The 20851-nt window shown below is 39.9% G+C and overlaps 1 protein-coding gene across 1 annotated transcript in view; it reads left to right on the top strand.

The window, feature by feature from the left end:
• Positions 1 to 20851, top strand: part of LOC135222604 (cell adhesion molecule Dscam1-like) — a 677404-nt gene that overhangs the window by 555571 nt on the left and 100982 nt on the right. The window contains 1 exon segment of the mRNA XM_064260698.1: positions 20118 to 20399. Within this exon segment, the coding sequence (XP_064116768.1) occupies positions 20118 to 20399 (282 nt within the window).

Below are 20851 nucleotides of genomic sequence, written 5' to 3'. Positions count from 1 at the left end.
GGAGATGCCCAGCAATAAAGTCAAAATCCCTCACTCGGACAGGATTAATATGTTGACACACATGCTTGAAAATTCTAATCCTTTTGTCTTTACATACCCAAATACCTTAGCCAAATCCCTACTCAATGTCCAACAAAAGCCACTCCCCAAATACACAAAAGTATACAGTATCCCTTGCCTAGATTTTGACAAATCCTATATTGGATTTACAGGTAAATTACGCTCGCCAAGACAACACAAAAGTTTAATAAGATATGGCCAACAGAGCTCAGTTGTTTTTAACCATATAAATAATTATAATCATCAAATAATTTGGAATGTGTCATGGATAAATTATAGTACCGATTATCAGTTCAAAAGCCAGATGGCAGAATTGGAATTGATTAAACAAAGGTATACAGCGAACCTCTCAAAAGGAGCCTGGGATTCAGATCTGATTGATAAAATCTTCCTCCAACCAGTAGTAAACGAGATTAAGAAGAAGCTGCCAACATCAGTGATGTAGCGGCTGACTTTTGGAACTTTCCTTCAACTGTATAAATGGCACTGTTCTGTACCTCTTAATCCATTACCTGTCCATTGAGGAAGACAATTGTCTTCGAAATATAATGCTCTAAAATCTACCCTTTTGGTGATTTTAGAGGCTATCTTGATTAGATAGAATTCTTTTTTAACAGATAGTATTTTAATGTTTTATATTTTTATATTATATATGTGTGTGTGTGTGCACTTGGACTTGAGCTTAGCGTTTCGGTTTTTGGTTTCACGTTTTCATTCATATTGTCTATTTCATGAACTATAAATCTTCAACCTGTTATTAGGCAATCTGTGTCGTTTTTATACCTCTCTCTCTCTCTCTCTCTCTCTCTCTCTCTCTCTCTCTCTCTCACAGAAAATACTGAGACGGTCAAGATTGTTCAATTTTTCTTAACGTGAATGTGGTGAGGGGGGGGGAGGCCGGTTGTCGAGCTGAAAAGACGCTGCTGGCGTCAGCATTGAAATAGTTATGATTAAGTCGAATTTCATAAGATCGTTTCATTCTTTGGCGAGAGTTGAAATTTGTCCTTCTTGGGATTGCTGAGTCGTTTATTGCTTTGTTGGGAGAATGCGTTTTTTCTCCTCAGAAGTTTTATTTTTCCTTCTGTATATTTTCTTGCGTATTTTTCCACGTTCCTCTTTTCTGGATATATATATATCTGATGATGGTGCTGATAAAAGTGTTTTATTACAGTTTTTTATTATTACGTACTTCAATTTATATAAATCAGTCGAAAAAATTCACTTGTTGACGTATTATTTATATTATAGACACAATATAGGCATTCATCTTTAACACAGGTTGATAATAATATTAATAGAATTTGTGTTCTTTCAGCTGTTAAAGATTCCGTGTAGGAAATCTTTGTAATGTAGGCTATCATGACGAGACTTTTCGAAGCAAATGTGTAAGCGAAGTCAACTCCAGCAAGTTTTACCGAAATGTTGCTTGGGTGTTGCAAACTTTTGGGACCAAACTCCACCGGGTGAAGCCAAACTTGAGTAATCAAACCTCTGGTTCAGATGTAAATGGCTCTTTGATCCAGCGTGATCTACAAGGATTGATTAAATGAGGAAGACGTTCATGATCGCAAGGTTTTCCCATATTCGTAATGTTAAATGTCTCCATCTCCCCACAATTTTCTCCTTGATTGAATACATCAGCTTCTGGGCTTCGTCAGGAAACGTAGTCATCGAATATTGTGCCTCTTGCGCTCCTGGATAAGTTGAAAAAGAAAAGTATCTCTCTCTCTCTCTCTCTCTCTCTCTCTCTCTCTCTCTCTCTCTCTCTCTCTCTCTCTCTCTCTGGATATACTATTTGCACATGTACGCATATGTTATGCAAGTACGTGTGTGTGATGTACGGAAATGATTTTAATATAAAATCTGAAAAAATGGAATAACCCTCGTACAATGTCCTGTTATTCACTTGTAATAATGTCCTAGACATTCTTATGGCTGATTCATCATTTCCTTTGTTTTTGAGACCGATAGACTCTCTAAATAAGAACTAGAACTCAGAAAGTCATGAAACGTATTTAGTAAGTGAACTGGCACAGCGTTCGATGATAATATCAACTAAATTGCTGCATGGAAGGCTTATGGCAAACTCATCCTCATTTCATATTCATTGGCATCTTATGAGTTACCATCACGTCATAGTTGTGACGTAGTAAGACGTCACGGATTTTTTGTTTAAACCTTTTTTGTGTAACATACATTGTTCTATTTTTAGGCAATTTTTGAAATGATTTTTGAAACAAAAGCAAGTCATCAAAAAGAGGCTAAAACCCCCCAAAATATTGTGTTCATATTAAATAATTTTTATTAAACTTTTTTTATTTTACCTAGTAGTTGTTGATGTCACCGTAAAGCGACATCTTTGCCTTCATTTTATCCCTCGATGCAGCTATTCTGTTACATTGAAGCTCGAGGTTGAGCGTTCGAATGCTCCGTTGGGGGAAAGGTTCCTGTTCCCGCAGATTTTCACACCTTCCCAATTTTATGTTTCAGAATAGGAATCCGCTCTTGAGGAAGATAATCAATTGATAGCTCAATAAAACCATCAACAACCCAGAACCAAACTTTCCCTGAATCTCGCAGGTTTTCTGAATTTGTTGATAAAAATAACGTTAGCATTAGATAGCTGAAATCGCTAAGTGGAATTAATGATTGTGCCATGACGCTGTGCGAGACTGACCATCTTGACAATTGTCATTAGTACTTTCTGCAAGCCAGTTCTTTATCATTATTCTTCAAGATGATAGAGAAGGAATTACACCTCGACATCTGGTGTTTTTAAAGTCAAATACATAACGCAGCAAACAATCATTTAAGGATTTTAAAAGGTATTCGCAGTTTTTTTATGAATACTGATTATATCTAGTCAATCAATACCTGCATTAAAACTTCTTTCAGCCCTTTTTTTTAATAATTTAAAGAAGGCCAGAACTGAAGACAATCTTTCAACTAATTTTTTTAGCAGATGTTAAATGAGCGCGGATCATTAGTTTCATCATTTCTCTCTCTCTCTCTCTCTCTCTCTCTCTCTCTCTCTCTCTCTCTCTCTCTCTCTCTCTCTCTCTCTGTTTTGTTTTGTCTCAAGGAAGTGCAGACCTATGATGGTCAAAGAATTTAGAAAATTTCCGGCAGAAGTTGATGGGTGGTGGGGCTGTCTGGTGCAGGCATCGCTCTCGGGTTAACGGGATTTCAAACATCTCCTGAAAATCGGGAGAAGAAAAGAACACGATAAGGAAGTGGAAGTAATTTGAGGGGACGTAGAGGTATGATCCATTCACTTGTGTACACAGAGTAACATCGAGTGAATTTCCAAATTTATGCCTTGGGTTTTCTTGGATATGCACTCCATTATGTCGTTTAAGATTAGCAATTACAGATATCAATTGTTATTATTATTATTATTATTATTATTATTATTATTATTATTATTATTATTATTCCTCTCAATTTTCCTTGCGGTTCGTTTCTCTTCTACTTTAATGTTGTTCAATAACTGGCCAATGTTCATACTCCGATAAGGAGAATTATATTAGCACCGTTTATTCTAGTTTTATCCCGTACTAAGCTACAGGATTTGTAATACGATGGAATAAATCCTTAGGCTTCCCAGCACGTGGATTCTGAATATTTCAGGGTGTTCCTTTCGGAGTTTCTTTAGTCGCCAACGTTCCGACCAGCTCGATGATCATTCTCAAGATGGGTGAAACAATTTTTTATTCAAGAATGTTTGGGTAGAGGTATATATAAGGGGTCAGAGTTGCGGTCGAGAGCAGCGCTGAATTGTCATTGGTTGCTAGAGGATTGTCCCTAAATGAAGCCTTCTCCCAGACACCCATGGTTGCACCCATTCCTGTGTGTGAGCGTTGGAGGATGCAGGGGTGGAGGTAGTGGCACTGGGGGATTGCTGCCAGTAGATGGACGCTACTGAATGGTTTCTTCACCATGGATACAGCTGGTGTTGCTCTTCATGCTGACGTCGGGGAGGAAGAAGGTCTTCTGAGTGGTATTCAGACTGGGTTTCTCTCTCCTGATGTGGAGGACTTCCAGGAGGCATAGGCATAATTTGGTCATATGGATAATTATTTCAATATTAGAGATGATGTCGCCAAATTATTCTTTCTGGAATTTTGGGTGGTCCTAGAATGATTATATATATATGGCACCCTCCTGGGCATGGCAGATCCTCTGGGAGAGGTGCATAGTAGTCATACTGATGTAGGTGCCAAGGCACTCTCAGACAGGGCATTTGTATCAGTAGCCCACGCTGGTCCATTTCAAGGGATCCTGTGAGGAAGGGGCCAGGTTATCCTTCATCACCAAGTTGTTGGTTTTCATTTTTCGGTAAAACATAACAAACTTGATATCTTTCTTGCGGTTTGATAGGTTGAAGTTGCCTTCAATGGAGAACTGGGGAGCAGGTTCTCCTTTTTTATATTTATTGTGGAATATTCCCCTATAGAAGAGCTTGATGCCATAAGGGGTGGTGGAGTGAGGTTCCTGATGGTGTACCATCTATTCATAACTCTTCTAATACACTTTCCAAGTCCCAGTATGTATGTCCCTTATTGATGAGAGCTTTGGTAGCATGTTCTTGTTCTGTAATTATGTCCTTCCAAGAGGAGCAGTGCAAGAGAGCTCTTTTAATGAAGGCGCTGATGGCAGATTGTTTACATCTCTCATTGCACTCACTCTCTCCATAAAGTCACATTCCCAGTTTTGCTTATTTCAGAGACACCCTTGTAGGGAAGCACTCCTTCCATTGCACGATGAGGACGTGAAGGAGAGGGAGATGACGAGGAGCTTCAGGAGGACTCGGCTACAATGACAGCTGACCACCAAGGAGCAGGAGAGGACCATACTCATTTAAGAACTAAAGAAATTTCATTATAAACGGGACAACCTCCACTACCACAGTAGTGACCCCTGAACGCTGGGCAACCTTCCCCCCCCACCCACCCCCACCCCCCCCCCCCCCCCAACCCCCCCCCCCCCCCCCCCCCCCCCTCCCCCCCCCCCACCCCCCCCCCCCCCCCCCCCCCCCCCCACCCCCCGCCCCCCCCAACCTCCCCACCAAAAGTGCTTTGGAAGAAAATGAAACAGTTAGCAGCATTGACACTATCCACAGGTCTAAGGAGCAAGGCACTCTCCATATGACTGATGTCCTGCAACCCCTCCTCACCGAGGCCCTCACCAAGCATGGCAACTATCGAAAAACATCATTGACTGGTGTCTGAGGGAAGCAGTCAAGGAACTATGAGATCGTGATGACATTGCCATCTGTAGGATGGATACGATCACCATGTATGCCTTTATCCACACCAAGGAATATCACCAGAAGCTAGATGAGATCCAGGTGAACGACATATTATAACAGGAACGACATCAGGAGTGAGGCCAAAAGAATCATTGAAACTGTTATTGTTGCCTCTAATGATCTCAACTTGCCAGTTGGTGATTATGATTTTGGTTACATATATAGGAGTGTGAAAATACATAAGCAGGGCACCCCATTATCAGCCAGATCCCCACCCTGACTTACCAAGTTAGCCAGGAGGCTTAACACCATCCTCACCCCATATGTTCCTGGTGACCACAGCCTGAAGTCCTCAGTAAATTTTTGGGAGTCCTTAGAGCAACGCCCCATAGATAAATCACTGCCCCAATGGATGTGGGGTCCCTATTCACAAATGCATCAGTAAACAAAACAATCCAAATCATTTTGGATCTCATTTACAGGGACCCTACCATTCCATCCTTAAATGTCCCGAATACATCCATTAGGTTCATCATTTATGTACACCAAAATAGACAGGAGAGTACTGTGTTCTCTTGGTCGTGGTGTTCTCTTCACTGATTTCTATATGAGAACCGTCGAGCATAGAGTCTTGACCAACATAGAGAAGCCACAAATGTATGTACTATATATCAATGACACTTCATCAGTACTGGGACAGAAGAGATAAAGTGACTTGAGATACACCTTCCACACTCACAGTTGTCTCAACTTTATGTGACCGCTGCCTCCCCCTCCTTGATGTCTTCGTCGAGCAATAGGAGGAGCACTTCATTACCAAGGTGCATATGAAACCCAAGAACCTGGAGAGAGTGAGTATCCATAAAGATATAAACAATCTGCCATCAGCATCTTCATCAGAAGAGCTCTGTCACACTGCTCTTCTTGAAAGGATACAGATGCAGAGCTAGAACATATTGCCCAGTTTCTCATCAATGACATACAAATTGGGATGTGGATAGGTGCACTAGAAGAGTTATGAAGAGATGGTACCATCAGGAACTTCACTCCAACACACCCGATGGCATCAAGAATATTCTGCAAGAAATATAAAGCAAACAAGTGCACCCTTAAGTCCATCATTGAAATCAACATCAACCCATCTGACTTCAAGTAAAAGAGAAATGGAAATAGAAAAACCAGGAGCCTGGTGGTACAGAATAACCCAGCCCTCTCCACATAGAATCCCTTGAAGAGAATTAGCGTGGTCTGCCAATACAAGTCCCCCATCCAAGAGTGCCTCAGCACCTACCATGAACTTCTTCAAGAGGATCTCTTGCCATGCTCAGGAGGTTGCCATTGTTCCAGAAAAAAAGAGGTGATGTCATTTCTAATACTGAAATAATTGACCAGATGACCGACCATCACTACCTACACCTCCTGGAAGCCCTACACAAAGGGAGAGAGAAACCCAGTATGAATACCACTCAGGAAACCTTCCCTTCGATGTCAGCACAAAGGGCAATACCCGCCAGTATCCATGACAAATGAACCAATCAAGAGCATCCATCTACTGGCACTGATCCTCCAAGTACAGCTACTCCTGCCCCTGCTTGCACGCAGGAAAGGGTGCAACCATCAATGGCCGGGAAAAGGCTTTGCTCAGGGGCAATAACTCCCCAGTGATCCATGAGAATTCAGTCCTGCTCTCAACTGCAACACTGGCCCCCTACATATACCTCCACCCACACCCCTTGCACCCCAGTTAAGTTATGTCACCAAGAACATCACCTCTAAGCAAGGATAGATTCCCATTACCTCCACTTCACTTTTCATATGATGATGGAGGATTCTTCATCCCCCGACCTTGTATTTTTAACACAGTGTCATTGTCAGAAATGGCCACTTTGAAGCTGAGCCATATATTCCTGATAAACTCAAAACCCAGGATGAAGTTCTTCCCCTATCAAGATTACCTCTCTCCTAATATCACCAGTGGAAGATCCTGTGCCATCATGCCCTTCTGTAGCCCGGTTGGGGCCTGATAATGAAGAATGGAAAACTGTAAAAAAACCATAGAAAGCCAAGAGGAGGATGCAGAACTAGAACAAAGAAGGCCCCCTCTCAAGCCTTTCTCCTGCGACCAATCTATCACCACACCCACTGAAATATCGCATGACTGCTAAAAAGGAAATAACTGCTTATGCAGTAATGGCAGAGTTGGAAACCAACTATCCAGGATTGAAAATTTCAGACAAACCAAACCAGAATGCTGACATGATTACAACACCAAAAATTATTTCTGGCTGCTGGATCCAACTAAGTGGGTTAGGAGAGCAGTTATATGCAAGTAACCAACTTCGTACCCGTAGATCAGATTCTATGGTTGCAGAAGGTCTTAGGAGCCCAGAGGCATATAGGAAAATCTGGGAACCCCACGAGGAAGGTCGTTACCACCTTCAAAGGTGACTTATGTCCCCAAGTTATCCCTGGTGTATTGGGATCATTCTCCACTGGGGATTGCAACCAGGGGTTGCTATAAATGCCAGAGATATGGCCACTACAGTAAATGCTGCACTGTAAAGGAGATGACTGGCATGTGCAGGAAACCACATCCAATGAAGCAATGCCTCAATGCCTACATGAGAGGAGAGACAAGTGCTTTAACTGTCCCCTTCAACGCCATGCCTGATACAAGCGCCTAAGTGCCTGACTTGACAGAGTGACAAAGATAAAGGGCATGCTCCACCTTCAAGACTGTGAGGACCATCTCCAAAATTGAGGTAGCAAGAGGAGACAATGTGAGTGAAACCACGGCACCCTTCTCCAGCAACACCAATGCGATCCCCAACACCCAGACCATGGAAGCAGGTTAGACGTAAGAGGAAAAGGGTGTCACCCTCAAAACCCAACCCTCTCTCTTTCCTTACCCGTTCCTCACACCTTTCTACTTCTTCCCCCAACAATTAGGCTATGGCTGGCCGAGGGAGTGCCATGATGGGCAGTAGCAGTTGTATGTTTAAATGTTGCAAGTGAAGATGTCACAAGTCTTTTCAGGAAACTGACAAGAAAGCCTGTCAACAGAACAGAACTGGAATGCATCGAACCCCACCTCACCCAAAAATCCCACCTTAAAGCAGCTACTGCTCGTTTGGAATAACAGTTGTTCTTTCAAGTCTCGCACCCAATTCTTCATTTTTCCAGTGTTAGTGAAATCTTTGGAGTATCCTCCTTAGATTTTCATCCAATCGCTATCTGCAGTATGTTTCCTTTGCATCCTGATCCTCTAAAACTGCACTAGGACTTTCTACTGTAGAACTCTTCCTCCTACTCATGGGTACCACAGTGTTTCAAGGGTATATAACCCTGCCCATCCTTTCCTTTCTCTTCCTTATAACAACCCATTTTTTGTCTCTTTCCAGACAACATATTTTGTTACAGGCTGCACAAGAAGCAAGCGCCCATGTCAGCGTACTGCTGGTTTAATCTAAAACAACGAGCTAGTATAAAAAATCGTCTACTCGTTTCAAGAATGACCATCGAGCTAGTCGGAACGTCGGTGACAATAGAAACTCCGAAAGGAATACCCTGAAGTGTCCAAAATCCATCTGCTGAATTTATCCCACCTTTCTAAGTACCTGCACTTGTATAAAGATTAAAGCTGCTGTATAAACGGTATTGATATATTTCTATTTGCCATAGTATGAACAGTGGCCGGTTATTGACCAATAGTAACGTAGAAGAGAAACGATTCACAAGGAAAACTGGGAGGACCTAATATAAGATTAATTTCCACAATGCAGCTTTCCTTTCCTTTTTAACAGGACATGCTTAAGAAAGGGTCTATTGCCTTCTTATTTTATTATTATTATTATTATTATTATTATTATTTGCTGGTTTTATTGAAAATCCTGGCTATTTCAGCTGTGTTGTTTTTGCATAGAAGTTTCTCTTTTGTTCTATTACTGACTTTTCTTCTGTACTCAAATTGGCTATTAAAATGCCAAATGGGGGATTTAAGTAAAAAACGAGGTATTTGTCAAATGAAATATATTATACAAATTGCAGTACAAATTGGATCTTAAGCCTAATCGACAGAAGACACTAAATTACTTATTCTGGATTCTTCTTGCTCAGGGGCGTCTGCTCCTCACTGGCTAGTTAGCTCCACCAACAGGGGACCAGCAGCTAAGCCAGTTAGCCAATCAGAATTCGTCCCTAAGGTCCCCATGCAGTGCAACAGACTATAGTATATACTGTAGGACTCCCGCAAGAATTTCAGTCCCACATCTGCCCGACGATGGGTTTAAGGACGAAACGTTGAAAGAAGAAGAGAGAAGGAGAGTGAGCGGAATCCAAAATGATTAGGTTTAAGATCCAATTTGTACTACATTTTGAATAATATATTCAGTTGGACAAATACCGTGTTTTTTACATGAATCCCCCTTTTGGCTTTAATAGCCAATTTTAGTACAAAAGAAAAGTCCTGTATAAAATAAACACGGCTGAGGTAGCCATTATTTTCAATAAAACCTGTATTATTATTATTATTATTATTATTATCATTGCTATTAATATTATTTACAAGGAGAAAACATTCATGTGGAAAAGGCCTAGAAATTTAACTTTCAAAACAAGCTTTCTCAGTACAGAGAACCCAAATGTGACAAGCAGAATAAAGGGAAGAAAATAGTAAGTATTGTTACATCGATGGTTGTGCAAGTGAACTGTTAATCTTTGGTCGAATATGGGCGGAGTTTGTCTGGGCTCATTGGTGTTGATCCGAGAATATATGGTGATACTGTGTTATAACTTGCGAATGGAACCTTATCAACGACAAAATGAGAATTTGGGTTCAAAGTATTCAGTCAGCAATGGAAGTTTATCATCTGCTTTTGCCAGAAAATGAAGTGTGGTTCGTAAGGTACCCATTATATTCAAAGAGGATAGCATTAATGTCATGTTATTCATAACTCCTCTGTCTCTCACAATTTGCTTTATTGTTTAATCACTGTTTTTGTGCTCGGTACAAAATTGTTTCTCGTGTGCTTCATTGTATCCATAATGCCAGATAGTTTACAACAATATTTTTGTCTGCTTTTTGCTCTTGATTTTGGTTAGTTGTTTTAAACCTTTAATTATTCTTTTCAATTTTCAAGAAAAACAGTAATATTTTGACAGATGAGTGTACACACATACTTACCTACACAAATATACATAAGAATGTCCGCGAGCGCGCTCATGTAAGTATAAATGCTTTAGCTGAGAGTCACAGCGGTTTAGCATCGCTTTAGAATTTTCCTTTTTAAACCCTGCCGCTACCTGCGAATTCAGCGTATCCTGTCTCCCCCTCTCTGTGTCACCCACACTTTCATTAGCGGAAGTGGCTCAGAGGAAACCAGTTGTTTGTGAATTGTATCTTCAGGTTCGCTGCTGAAATAGTTATGACATAGTAGCGCAAAGATATGGGCAGTCAATGTAGAAATGAAACTCACAGCACTGTGGCATCTATGAAAGAGAAGCTTTCTTAACTATCTGTGTGTGTGTATGGTTGGAGTTGAAAGAGATTTGAATGAACGAGTGTTATTTGATTGAGAATTATCGTTTATCTTTTCTTTTTTTGATATTAGTGACATATACCGTTATTTAGTCATCTTTTGCAGCGAAGATGCTGGAACACAATATTGCTGTAGGCCTAATGACTGAACCAAAGGAGAGTTCAGTGCATCGCTGACTGTAAGTTGGTGGTCGGGGCGCGTGTGTGACAGTGAGACAGATTGTTGGCATCTAGGTTTTGCTTCATGACGGTATCGAGACCGAGATGAGCAAGGCCGGCTTCCCGAAACACTGTGCTAATACAGGTCCCTTGCAGGCAATGCACGACTTTTGGAGAAGGCAGGTTATATGATTCAGTAACAGTGGAAGATAGTGGAGAATTCTTCCTTCTTGAAGTTACTTGAGTAGAACTATAGAAAGTGGCACACTCCATTATTCCCGTGATTCACACTTACTCAAATAAAGATATTTTGTTGAAAGCATGAAAAAGATTTATGATGGAAGCAAATTATGTCAGATGTGGCCACGAGGTGGCTGGATTGGCGTACGGAATTTAACAGACATTTTGGGAATTTACCGGGATTTTACATCATTCTGCAACATTTACAAAATTGAGAGGGATTCAATAGAACAATGATTGATTTAGAATTCTGGTTCAACAGACATTCAATATACAAAGATTTTGTGACTCGTATTCCTCTATATGCGTCTCTAGGATTTTGTGAGAGTCCGCAACTGCTGTGTCCACTAAAGGAAATTAACGAAAAATAGCCTCCAGTGTTACACCTGGAATGTTCATCTCATACTGTCAGAAGGTATATATATATATATATATATATATATATATATATATATATATATATATATATTATATGTATGTAGTATATATCATATATATCATCATCATCATCATCAGCCGTTGCTGGTTCACTGCAGGACAAAGGCCTCAGACATGTCCTTCCTCTCCCTTCTGTTTATGGTCTTTCTATGACATTCTATACCTGCAAATTTTCTTAGCTCGTCAATCCATCGTCTTCTCTTCCTTCCTCTGCTTCGTTTGCGATCTCTAGGGACCCATTCTGTTATTCGTTTCGTCCTTCTATTATCCGACATTCTCATTTATGCCCTACCCACGCCCATTTCTTTTTCCTGCTTGTTGTTAGAATATCCTCAACTTTAGTTCTCTCTCGTATCCATGTTGCTCTTTTTCTGCCTCTTAGTGTTATTCCCATCATTATGCTTTCCATAGCTCTTTGAGTTGTAACTAGCTTATATTCTGAGGCTTTAGTAAGGCTCCAAGTTTCTAATGCATAAGTTAATACTGGTAGGATCATCTGATTAAATACATTTCATTTTAGAGGAAGTGGTATCTTACTTTTCATAATCTCATTTTGTTTACCAAACGCTCTCCATCCCATGGTTATCCCTCTTTTAATTTCGGTCTCATGTCCTGGGGAAACACTTACTGTCTGTCCTAAATACGGATATTCATGAGCAATCTCTAGAGGTTTGTCCATAACCCTTATTTGTTGTCTCTGCATTTTCATTGAATATTATCTTAGTTTGACTCATATTCATTTTCAGTCCCACACTTCTGCTCTCTCTATTCAAGTCTTCTATCATCTTTTGTAATTCCTCCCATGATTCACTGAGTAGTACTATGTCATCTGCAAATCTCAAGTTGTTAAGGTATTCCCCATTAATGTTAAGCCCGACATTTTCCCAAATATATTCTTCAAAACTTCTTCTAGGCAAGCGGTGAATAATTTAGGAGAGATGGGGTCTCCCCCCTGTCTAACTCCTTTCTCAATCGGAAATTTCTCACTGACTTTATGTAGTTTTGGGATTGCTCTACTACCCATTTATATATCCCCAAGTGTTCTAACACACACACACAAATATATAATATAATATATATATATATATATGTATTGTAAGCATTACATGTGTGTGTGTATATATATATATATATATATATATATATATATATATATATATATATATATACACATATATGTATAAGTGTGTCCGTGTGTGTGGGTATCGCTCCTTGTAAAGTGATACATTCCCATAAAACGAGGACCACCTTGCGATAGCTTACAGTTCTGAGGAAGCGATATGCAATGTCGTTAATGCATCCTTCTCGATTTTCCAATTCCCCCCTTGAAGCCATAATTTGAGAGCTTCCCGTTCATAGACTTCCTGGTACGCTGATGGATTTGCACTCGCTTCCGTTTCCCGTGTCTATGTTCACACGTTTCTTCATGCCCTGTATGGTGTATTCATAAGTTTCTGCATTCCTCAGATACTGTTTAAACACGCACACGCGCAAACCTTTCTTCATTTCTTATGTATCGATGAAGACCTCAAACACTCCATCTGTATTACATGTTATTGCTGATGTGTAGAATAGCTACATTTCTCCATAGCCTGTGTATACAGCCTTCCGTTACCTGTGTGTGGAAAAAATCATTTTTCCTGTGCTTACATCATAGCCTATGTATTTTTTCACAAACTTTTCATTCACACAGTTTTTTATTACCTGAGCCTTTATGTGCACTGTTCCTTATGTCAGATCATTTTCAACACATTTTAATCATTGCATATGTACTTAAACATAGGTATTTTTATGAAAACAATAGCATCAAGTTCAGATTTGGTACAATTAAAGATTTACCCACAATGTCGAAAATATTATAATTCTTCGTAAATACAAGTTGTGCTTTCATCAATCGCCATCTTGAAAAATGGCAGCCGATCTTAGTATTTTCGCCATTAACTTCTAAACCATACAACTATAGATGATTTACAGGAATCAAAATTATTCCTGATGCCGTTGCGTCAGTGGGCCTCGATATGTCACGTGTGAATTAATGTCGTATGGCATAAATTGTGGAGAGCTTTTCAAGGTAACTTTCCCTCACACCCTTTAAATGTACCTAAGATGGTTTATTATGGTGTCTCAACCGCACACTTCAGGTTACAAAAGAGTTTGTACCCAGTCTTTTCAACATGTCTATCAGCTGTTTTGATCCAAAGCATCAATGCAGGTGTACGGGAAGTCCTCTTTGCAGATATGAACTCTGGGTCACATACTTTACATCCGAATTGGGATGGAGCTAACATAATTGTTGAAAATAACAATGTCCACACAAGAATGCTGGTGGAGGTGGCCGCCATAAACTTAGGAAAAGCTTTTTACGGTAACAAGTCGTTTTTATACTCTTACATAATTTGTTAAAATTTTTCATTTTAAGACCAGCTCTGCTTTCCCTCTGACTGTTGCTGCCTCCTCCTCTGCTCTCCTCCCTCAGACAGGATAAGGGTCTAGCAGCCTTGCAGCCGCGCCACAAGGGGAACCATCAACCTTCACACAGCTATATTATTGTGGACCTGCAACCATTATCATCATTTTCGACACGGAAAACTGTTCCCAGTAATAATAACAGTGCTGAATACAGCTTGCATATGTTTTTATTCCATTGAATAATGATTGAACGACGCTCGCCATTGTTTTGACGTTAAATCATCATTATTCACAGCATATCGTAGATGTAGTAGCTGCAAAACCTTTTTGAGATGAGCGCAAATCCATTTCCATGAAACAGATTCGGTTCTGTGATTCAACGTAACTAAATTTACTATACAAAACGGACTTTATGTACCGGAGCAATTCAGCATTTTATGATCATTTTGAGTTCTCTGAAAATTCCTGTAGCTCCAGCGGTAAAGAAGTTATTACAAAAATAACGAAAAATCGGCCGCCATTTTCCAAGATGGCAACTGATTGATTGCTCTCATCAGACTGATTTCAATGAAACATTCCTAGTCTGCCTCCTCTCCCTGCTAAGATTTTAGGGTGATACACGTTTTTTACCTTTAAATCTACGAATATTATATTTAGACATTTTTGGCAGAAGCAGAGCCGATTCTCAAAGCAAAACATGAGAGTTCGTCCGACGCTGAAAAATATATTCCGCTCATGTAAGGAATATTCCTTTGCCTTCATGGAAAGAAAAAATAAAGAAAATATCCCGGGAAAATCTCCCATCCGCCCAAACTTGAGGTAAAACTTTTAGAAGTTGCTTTGGGTGCATCATATCATGCTGATAAGTCTCCCAATTACGTACAAGTTCTTGCAGGAATAAATAAATCCACCAGTCAGTCTCGCATCGGATGTACTGGGGGGGAAATCCTGCAGTCTTTGTTTATATTGAAGAAAAGTCACGTTTCTCTAGGGTTTTTTCTTTCTTTCTTTCTTCGTTTCTTTTTATCTGATCATCGAGACACTTAATTTTTCTTGGATATACTGGGGAGAAACTCTTACTTTTTTATAACTTTTTTTCTCCATACACGGGAAATTCTTGTCTGAATGTGATAAGAAAGCTTTCATTTTTCCCTAGTGTGGTGTGTAGAATGCATAGTGTTGCACAGATGTGCGTGCAGAATCCTTATATTTCAGTTTGGGCATACTACGACAAATCTTTAAAATCCAGGAATGGCAAGGTGTTCGTTCGAGCTGTTAAGGATAGATCTCGCCTTTAATTTCAACTGGCTGGAACCGCCATTGCTATGTGGCCAAGTTTCCGCACAAATGTAAATAGATTAAGCAAATGCAGGTAAATTCGTTCCCCAGTAGTTTGTTTACATGGTTGCGTTCCGTCATTAACTAATAAGGAAACTCCCAGCGAATATCAACGGTGTTATACACCGGCAGTTTAAAGTTGAGGATTTAGTTGTGAAGTTTTTACTTTAATTTTTAGAAAGATTGAAAGAATCCTGAATTGAAAGAGAGGAATGGGAGGGTGACTTTGTTTACCTTTATTTGTATTGTATGTGACATTTTTCTCTAACCATAAGTAAACAAAATTCTTTAAAAGAAAACTGAAAACAATAATATAATATGAAAGTATAATGCAGTATAAACCAGTAAATTCCGTTTGTTTGTTATCTTCTCTCTATGTTTAGTATTATAGCTCAAAACGATATCATGGCATTTCATATTACTATAATAATATTGAGTTTAAGCCTGTAGCTTCACCCCCCCCCCCCCCCCCCTCTCTCTCTCTCTCTCTCTCTCTCTCTCTCTCTCTCTCTCTCTCTCTCTCTGTTAATGAAGTATTTCTCTTTATATTATATAGTTGACAGCTTTATCTGCTCTTGCACATAATAGTTATATAAATGTTGACATAATGTGAAATTATTATAATGATAATGGAATTGTGTTTATAGCGCTTCTTTACAATATGCTCTCTCTCTCTCTCTCTCTCTCTCTCTCTCTCTTGCGCGCGCGCTCCACTACCTTTCTGAGACCAAAATGAGTAACGTATCGTGAATAACTTTTCCGTCTGTTTTTAGCCTCTTAACAATTTAATTATGAATTTAGGAGTGTTGCTCATAATTCCAGTCTCCTATTGTGAAAAAATGGTAATTGCTGGAGCCTTCCCCTGATCAGCTTCAAGTGAAATGAAAAACGGGTGAAAAGTTCTGGGACATTTTTTCCCCCGAATGTACCTCCGGTCAATTTCCATTTCATTTGATCGATAAAATTGGTTCCATTATTTTCGTTCAGTGATTTACAAAATGGTCGAGCTTTTATTTATGCATAATTCTGCTAGAGAGAAAAATGGCTCATATCTCGTACAAAATCTGCTGTTGTACCGAGTGAGGCTGTGATAGAGGTTTTCTGCTTGTTTTATGAACGTATTATATATATATGTATATATATATATATTATATATATATATATATATATATATATATATATAATATATAATATATATATATATTAATATCTATATATATATATTTTGAAAATATTCCACTAGTAGAGTTTTTTATTAACTCACACGAGCTTATCTAGTGTTATATTTGAGTCAAACCTAATTTTGTAGCTTGCACTGGCTATCATTTAGTGTTTCGTGTGCGTGTGTGTGTGTGTGCGTAAACCTATGTTACTTCAATCATAGTGCGGATATATTTTGCATTTTCAGTCTGTGAGTTTGCAATTTGTAGTATTTTTCTCAATTTATTTCTCATTTAAGTATTTAGCGTATCAAGCTGCAATGACGATTTAATGATATTAGCTAAAGTTGGTTATGATTTCATTACTATGACTCGTCCAAGTGAGATTTCCCGTGAACCTTTCTCCGTTCATCGTAGAAGTAAGTCTCTTTGCTATTTACTGATTCATTTCCACAACCGTGACGTAGCAGACGTCGAGGTTTCAATCCTTCTGCGTCTAAATATCCCAACCTAACCTGGCATTTTGTTATAAGTTGTCGTAAGACCTAACCATTTCCCTTTGCCCGACCCTGCCTTGGCCTCAGTGTGTGAACACGACCTTCACATGACATGCGGTGTCTAAGAGTTTACGGCGTGATGTGGAAAAAAAAAGGGTTGTTTTGAAATACATTTTCTAATTATTCTTTTATTCGGAAACTTTCGCTCTTGAAGCGAAAAGCTAGAAATGCAAAATAAATGAACTCGAGTACCGTCGGCCTTAGCCGGTAAAAGAATGTTTACTCGAATTCTTTGAAGGAAACTCTTTTGTTTTTTCCAACTTTTGCCGAGTTATTCAGAGTTCTGGATCCAGCAGCTGCACTTTATTTGCATTTTTTCCTCCTCGGGTGTCTGGGGAGGGGGTTGGGGGCAGGCAAAGGGGAGGCCCTCCCTTTTACTGTCGACTTTTATAAACGTTTTAAGCTTGATTACGCCATTGCTTTGCATATCAGCTCAAGTTTTATTACGTTCATTCCAGTTGCTCTCTCTCTCTCTCTCTCTCTCTCGTGTAGATTTTTTTTATTTTCGGTTGTCATAATGAATCCCTTTCTCTCTTGATGTGTCTGTGCTGATTTTTGGGCGTGTGTGTGCTCTTGCAGCCACGATTGGCTCTCTCTCTCTCTCTCTCTCTCTCTCTCTCTCTCTCTCTCTCTCTCTCTTATTTTTCCCCTCTGCCGTTGTCATAAGTGGCGTCCTTCCTCTTCCAGTTGAATTCCCCTCTTACTTTTCCTCGTCCGCTCATTAGAGTTGCTAAGACGTCCTCCTCTGTTTGTTTTGTTCTCGCCGTTTCATCCGTTATCGGTCATAAGTTATTCTGGACCTTTTCCTTCGCTTGACGCCGTTCCATTAAGGCACCGTCTTGAGCTGTGGAGTTTTGTTATCAGATCAGTAATCGCCTTTATAAAACTCTTCTTCTCGGATGGGTCCCTCATACGCGGCATTGACGTTTCTCCGCATGAATAATAATCATTTCCTTTTGCTGGTTTCAAGCCTCGTTTCATCAGTGTGGTTTTTGGTGTTGTTATTCGCCTCTTTCTTTTTCTGGCGTTTCCATCTGGTGTCCCATCTTGTGGGTTTTCCCGTTCTCAACGCTGTTCCTATGAAAATAATTGGTTGAAGCATGGAGGAACTAAGGAAATGTCTGCAGCGAGAAAAAGTCAGAAGTTTAAAAATGAGAAGATAGGTAGAATTTTCTGACTGCCAATTATGGGAATATGTTTCGACTAAGAATCAATTTAGAAGTGGATATTGAAGCATCCATGCATAATTTTACAAAACGTAGTGTACTTTAGGTATTGTTATAGTGTATAACAGTGGAAGTCTATAGGCATTAACTGCCACGTTTACACATACCTTTTAGCTACTAGTAAAAAATTACAGAATGACCACGAGAAACACTGATCGTTAAATGTAAACCAGACTGAGAAAGGCTTGGGATTTGGGATTCAGGTGGAAGCTGATTTTACAGATAGATAAGGCTAAAAATGAATTGGGATAAGAGTCACGAGTAGACGGGGTAAGAAGCACAGCAACTTTGTCAGAATTCTTGAGAAAAAGGAAATCGTCAAAGTCGCTAGAAGATAGGGTCTGTAAATGGTCTCTGACCCTTGCATTTCTCCAGACAATGTGAAGCAGATTTCATTGTGGACTAATTATTTGTTGCAAAACATAATATTCATATTCCTGCATTTGGATCTAAGGCTTTGTAGTAACAGGCGTATCCAAAAAGTACGAAGAATTTGAGTTTATCGCGGTTCTTACATTATTACGACGTGTCTGGTAAAAATGTGACCGGTAAGTTTTATACATTTATATACATACACACACACACACACACACACACACACACACACACACACACACATATATATATATAATATAATATATATATATATATATATATATATATATATGTGTGTGTGTGTGTGTGTGTGTGTGTGGTGTGGGTGTGTGTGTTACCGGCCCCATTCACCAGATGTATCTGTGGCAAAAGGGTTTAGATTAACCTCACTCAGACGCACCTGCCGTTCGTGTATTCGAATCCCATACCGGAGGAAGGATTTCTTCATGTGTTCCTATCTTCTCAGAGTCAAGATAAGTAGTCATAAGCTTATCCAAAATGTACCAGGAAATCAGATCGTTGAAAGGTCATTGTGGCTATTACAAATACATGTATGTATATATGTATCTGTATTTTTATGTATTAATTATTCTGTTTTAGTTATGATAAAGCTCTTGAAGAGGCCTGGTGGTGGGCAAAATGATCGAGCTATTAGTGTTTTATTCTCTTTTCTCCTGTGGACTATATTGTCATGTATGTATGTATGTATGTATGTATGCGCAAAATGAATAATTGTATGTATCGGGGGATAAGCAAACTAGAGTCAAATGAAGCGAGATGTTCATTTTCAGTTTGAGTGAATGCATTTCACATTGTAGAGCAAGGTGTGTTCGGTTACTGCAGTGCTTGGGGTATTTATACCGCGTAAATCTCGTTGTTCATTATTTCCTTGTGTTTCTTGCTAAAAAAGAGGTGCCGAATAGACCCTTCAAACAGGAACATGCATACTGAATATTCGGAACCACTTCTACTCCGAAATTATACCAGGTGTAAGCAATAACTTTGACTCATTCAGAGAATTTTGAAGGTTTCTCCGTCATAAGTATGAATGGACAAAGCATGAATTTTACAAGCATAATTCGTTTTTCCGTCTTGAGAAATGTAATCATTTTCAGATATTGTCAATTCAGAATATGCATTTCCCTCGCTCTGTAATAGAATGTTGTTTTATACCGTTTAGGAAAAGGATATTGTAAGATATTGCCACTAATATGTTATTTTTCATAGAAGTCGATAAGTATCCCGACCCACAAGAAAATCAGGAGACCCAGGCGTGTGCGCCCAAAACGAATCTAGAAATATAACAGTTGCAACTTGTTCTCAAAATTGTTCATTTCTGATTGCAGCACCCATTCTCCCCCATTGCAGGGCCGCCGGTTTTGGCTGACCTGAAATTTCCCGACGGGCTGGTGGAAGGAATGCGATTCTCCCTGGCGTGTTCCCTTCTGAGCGGCGACCTGCCCATAAGCCTCCGCTGGACCCGTGACGGAAGGGCGCTGCCTCAGGACCCGGTCCTGACCGAGACGCATTCGCGCTTCTTCTCGAACCTGGTCTTCTCCGACATTAGGGCCAGACACGCCGGCCACTACACCTGCACCGCCTCCAACGTGGCTGCCTCCTCCACCGTCTCCGCCGCCATGCACGTCCAAGGTGAGAAGGCCCCGAGGGACCCCAAGTCGCCCCCCCCCCCCCCCCCCCCTTCCCTCCCTCCCTTTTCCTCTTTCAGTCTCGAGGTTCAGTTCTGGAGCCTTACGCTTTCATTCTCTTTAATCGTTCTTTGTTTGCATATGTACTATTTGTGTGTTCTTTGTTTGCATATGCATGTACAAATTGCATGAATAGTGTCTGTGACTAGCTGTTGTAGTCGTGTTAGTGTGTGGTAAAGGCCTCATTTCTCTGGTATAACAAATCGATTTCTTTCAGCAGTTGTTGAGCATACGTAGATTGTCTTTGACAAGTAATGTCATATTGCGATAACGCCCCATAATCAATCGATCGCCATCTTGCAACATGGCAGATTCCAGTGTTAAGGAACAATAACGAAAACTGAGTCTTTGTTCCACTCGGGTTGCTTGTAAACGCTTCCCTTTGCTGTTTGTGCG

This window comes from Macrobrachium nipponense, chromosome 8, assembly GCF_015104395.2.
Source record: "Macrobrachium nipponense isolate FS-2020 chromosome 8, ASM1510439v2, whole genome shotgun sequence".
NCBI classification, from domain to species: domain Eukaryota; kingdom Metazoa; phylum Arthropoda; class Malacostraca; order Decapoda; family Palaemonidae; genus Macrobrachium; species Macrobrachium nipponense.
Note: the sequence above shows the minus strand (reverse complement) of the source record. Positions and strands in the feature narration are given on the sequence as shown.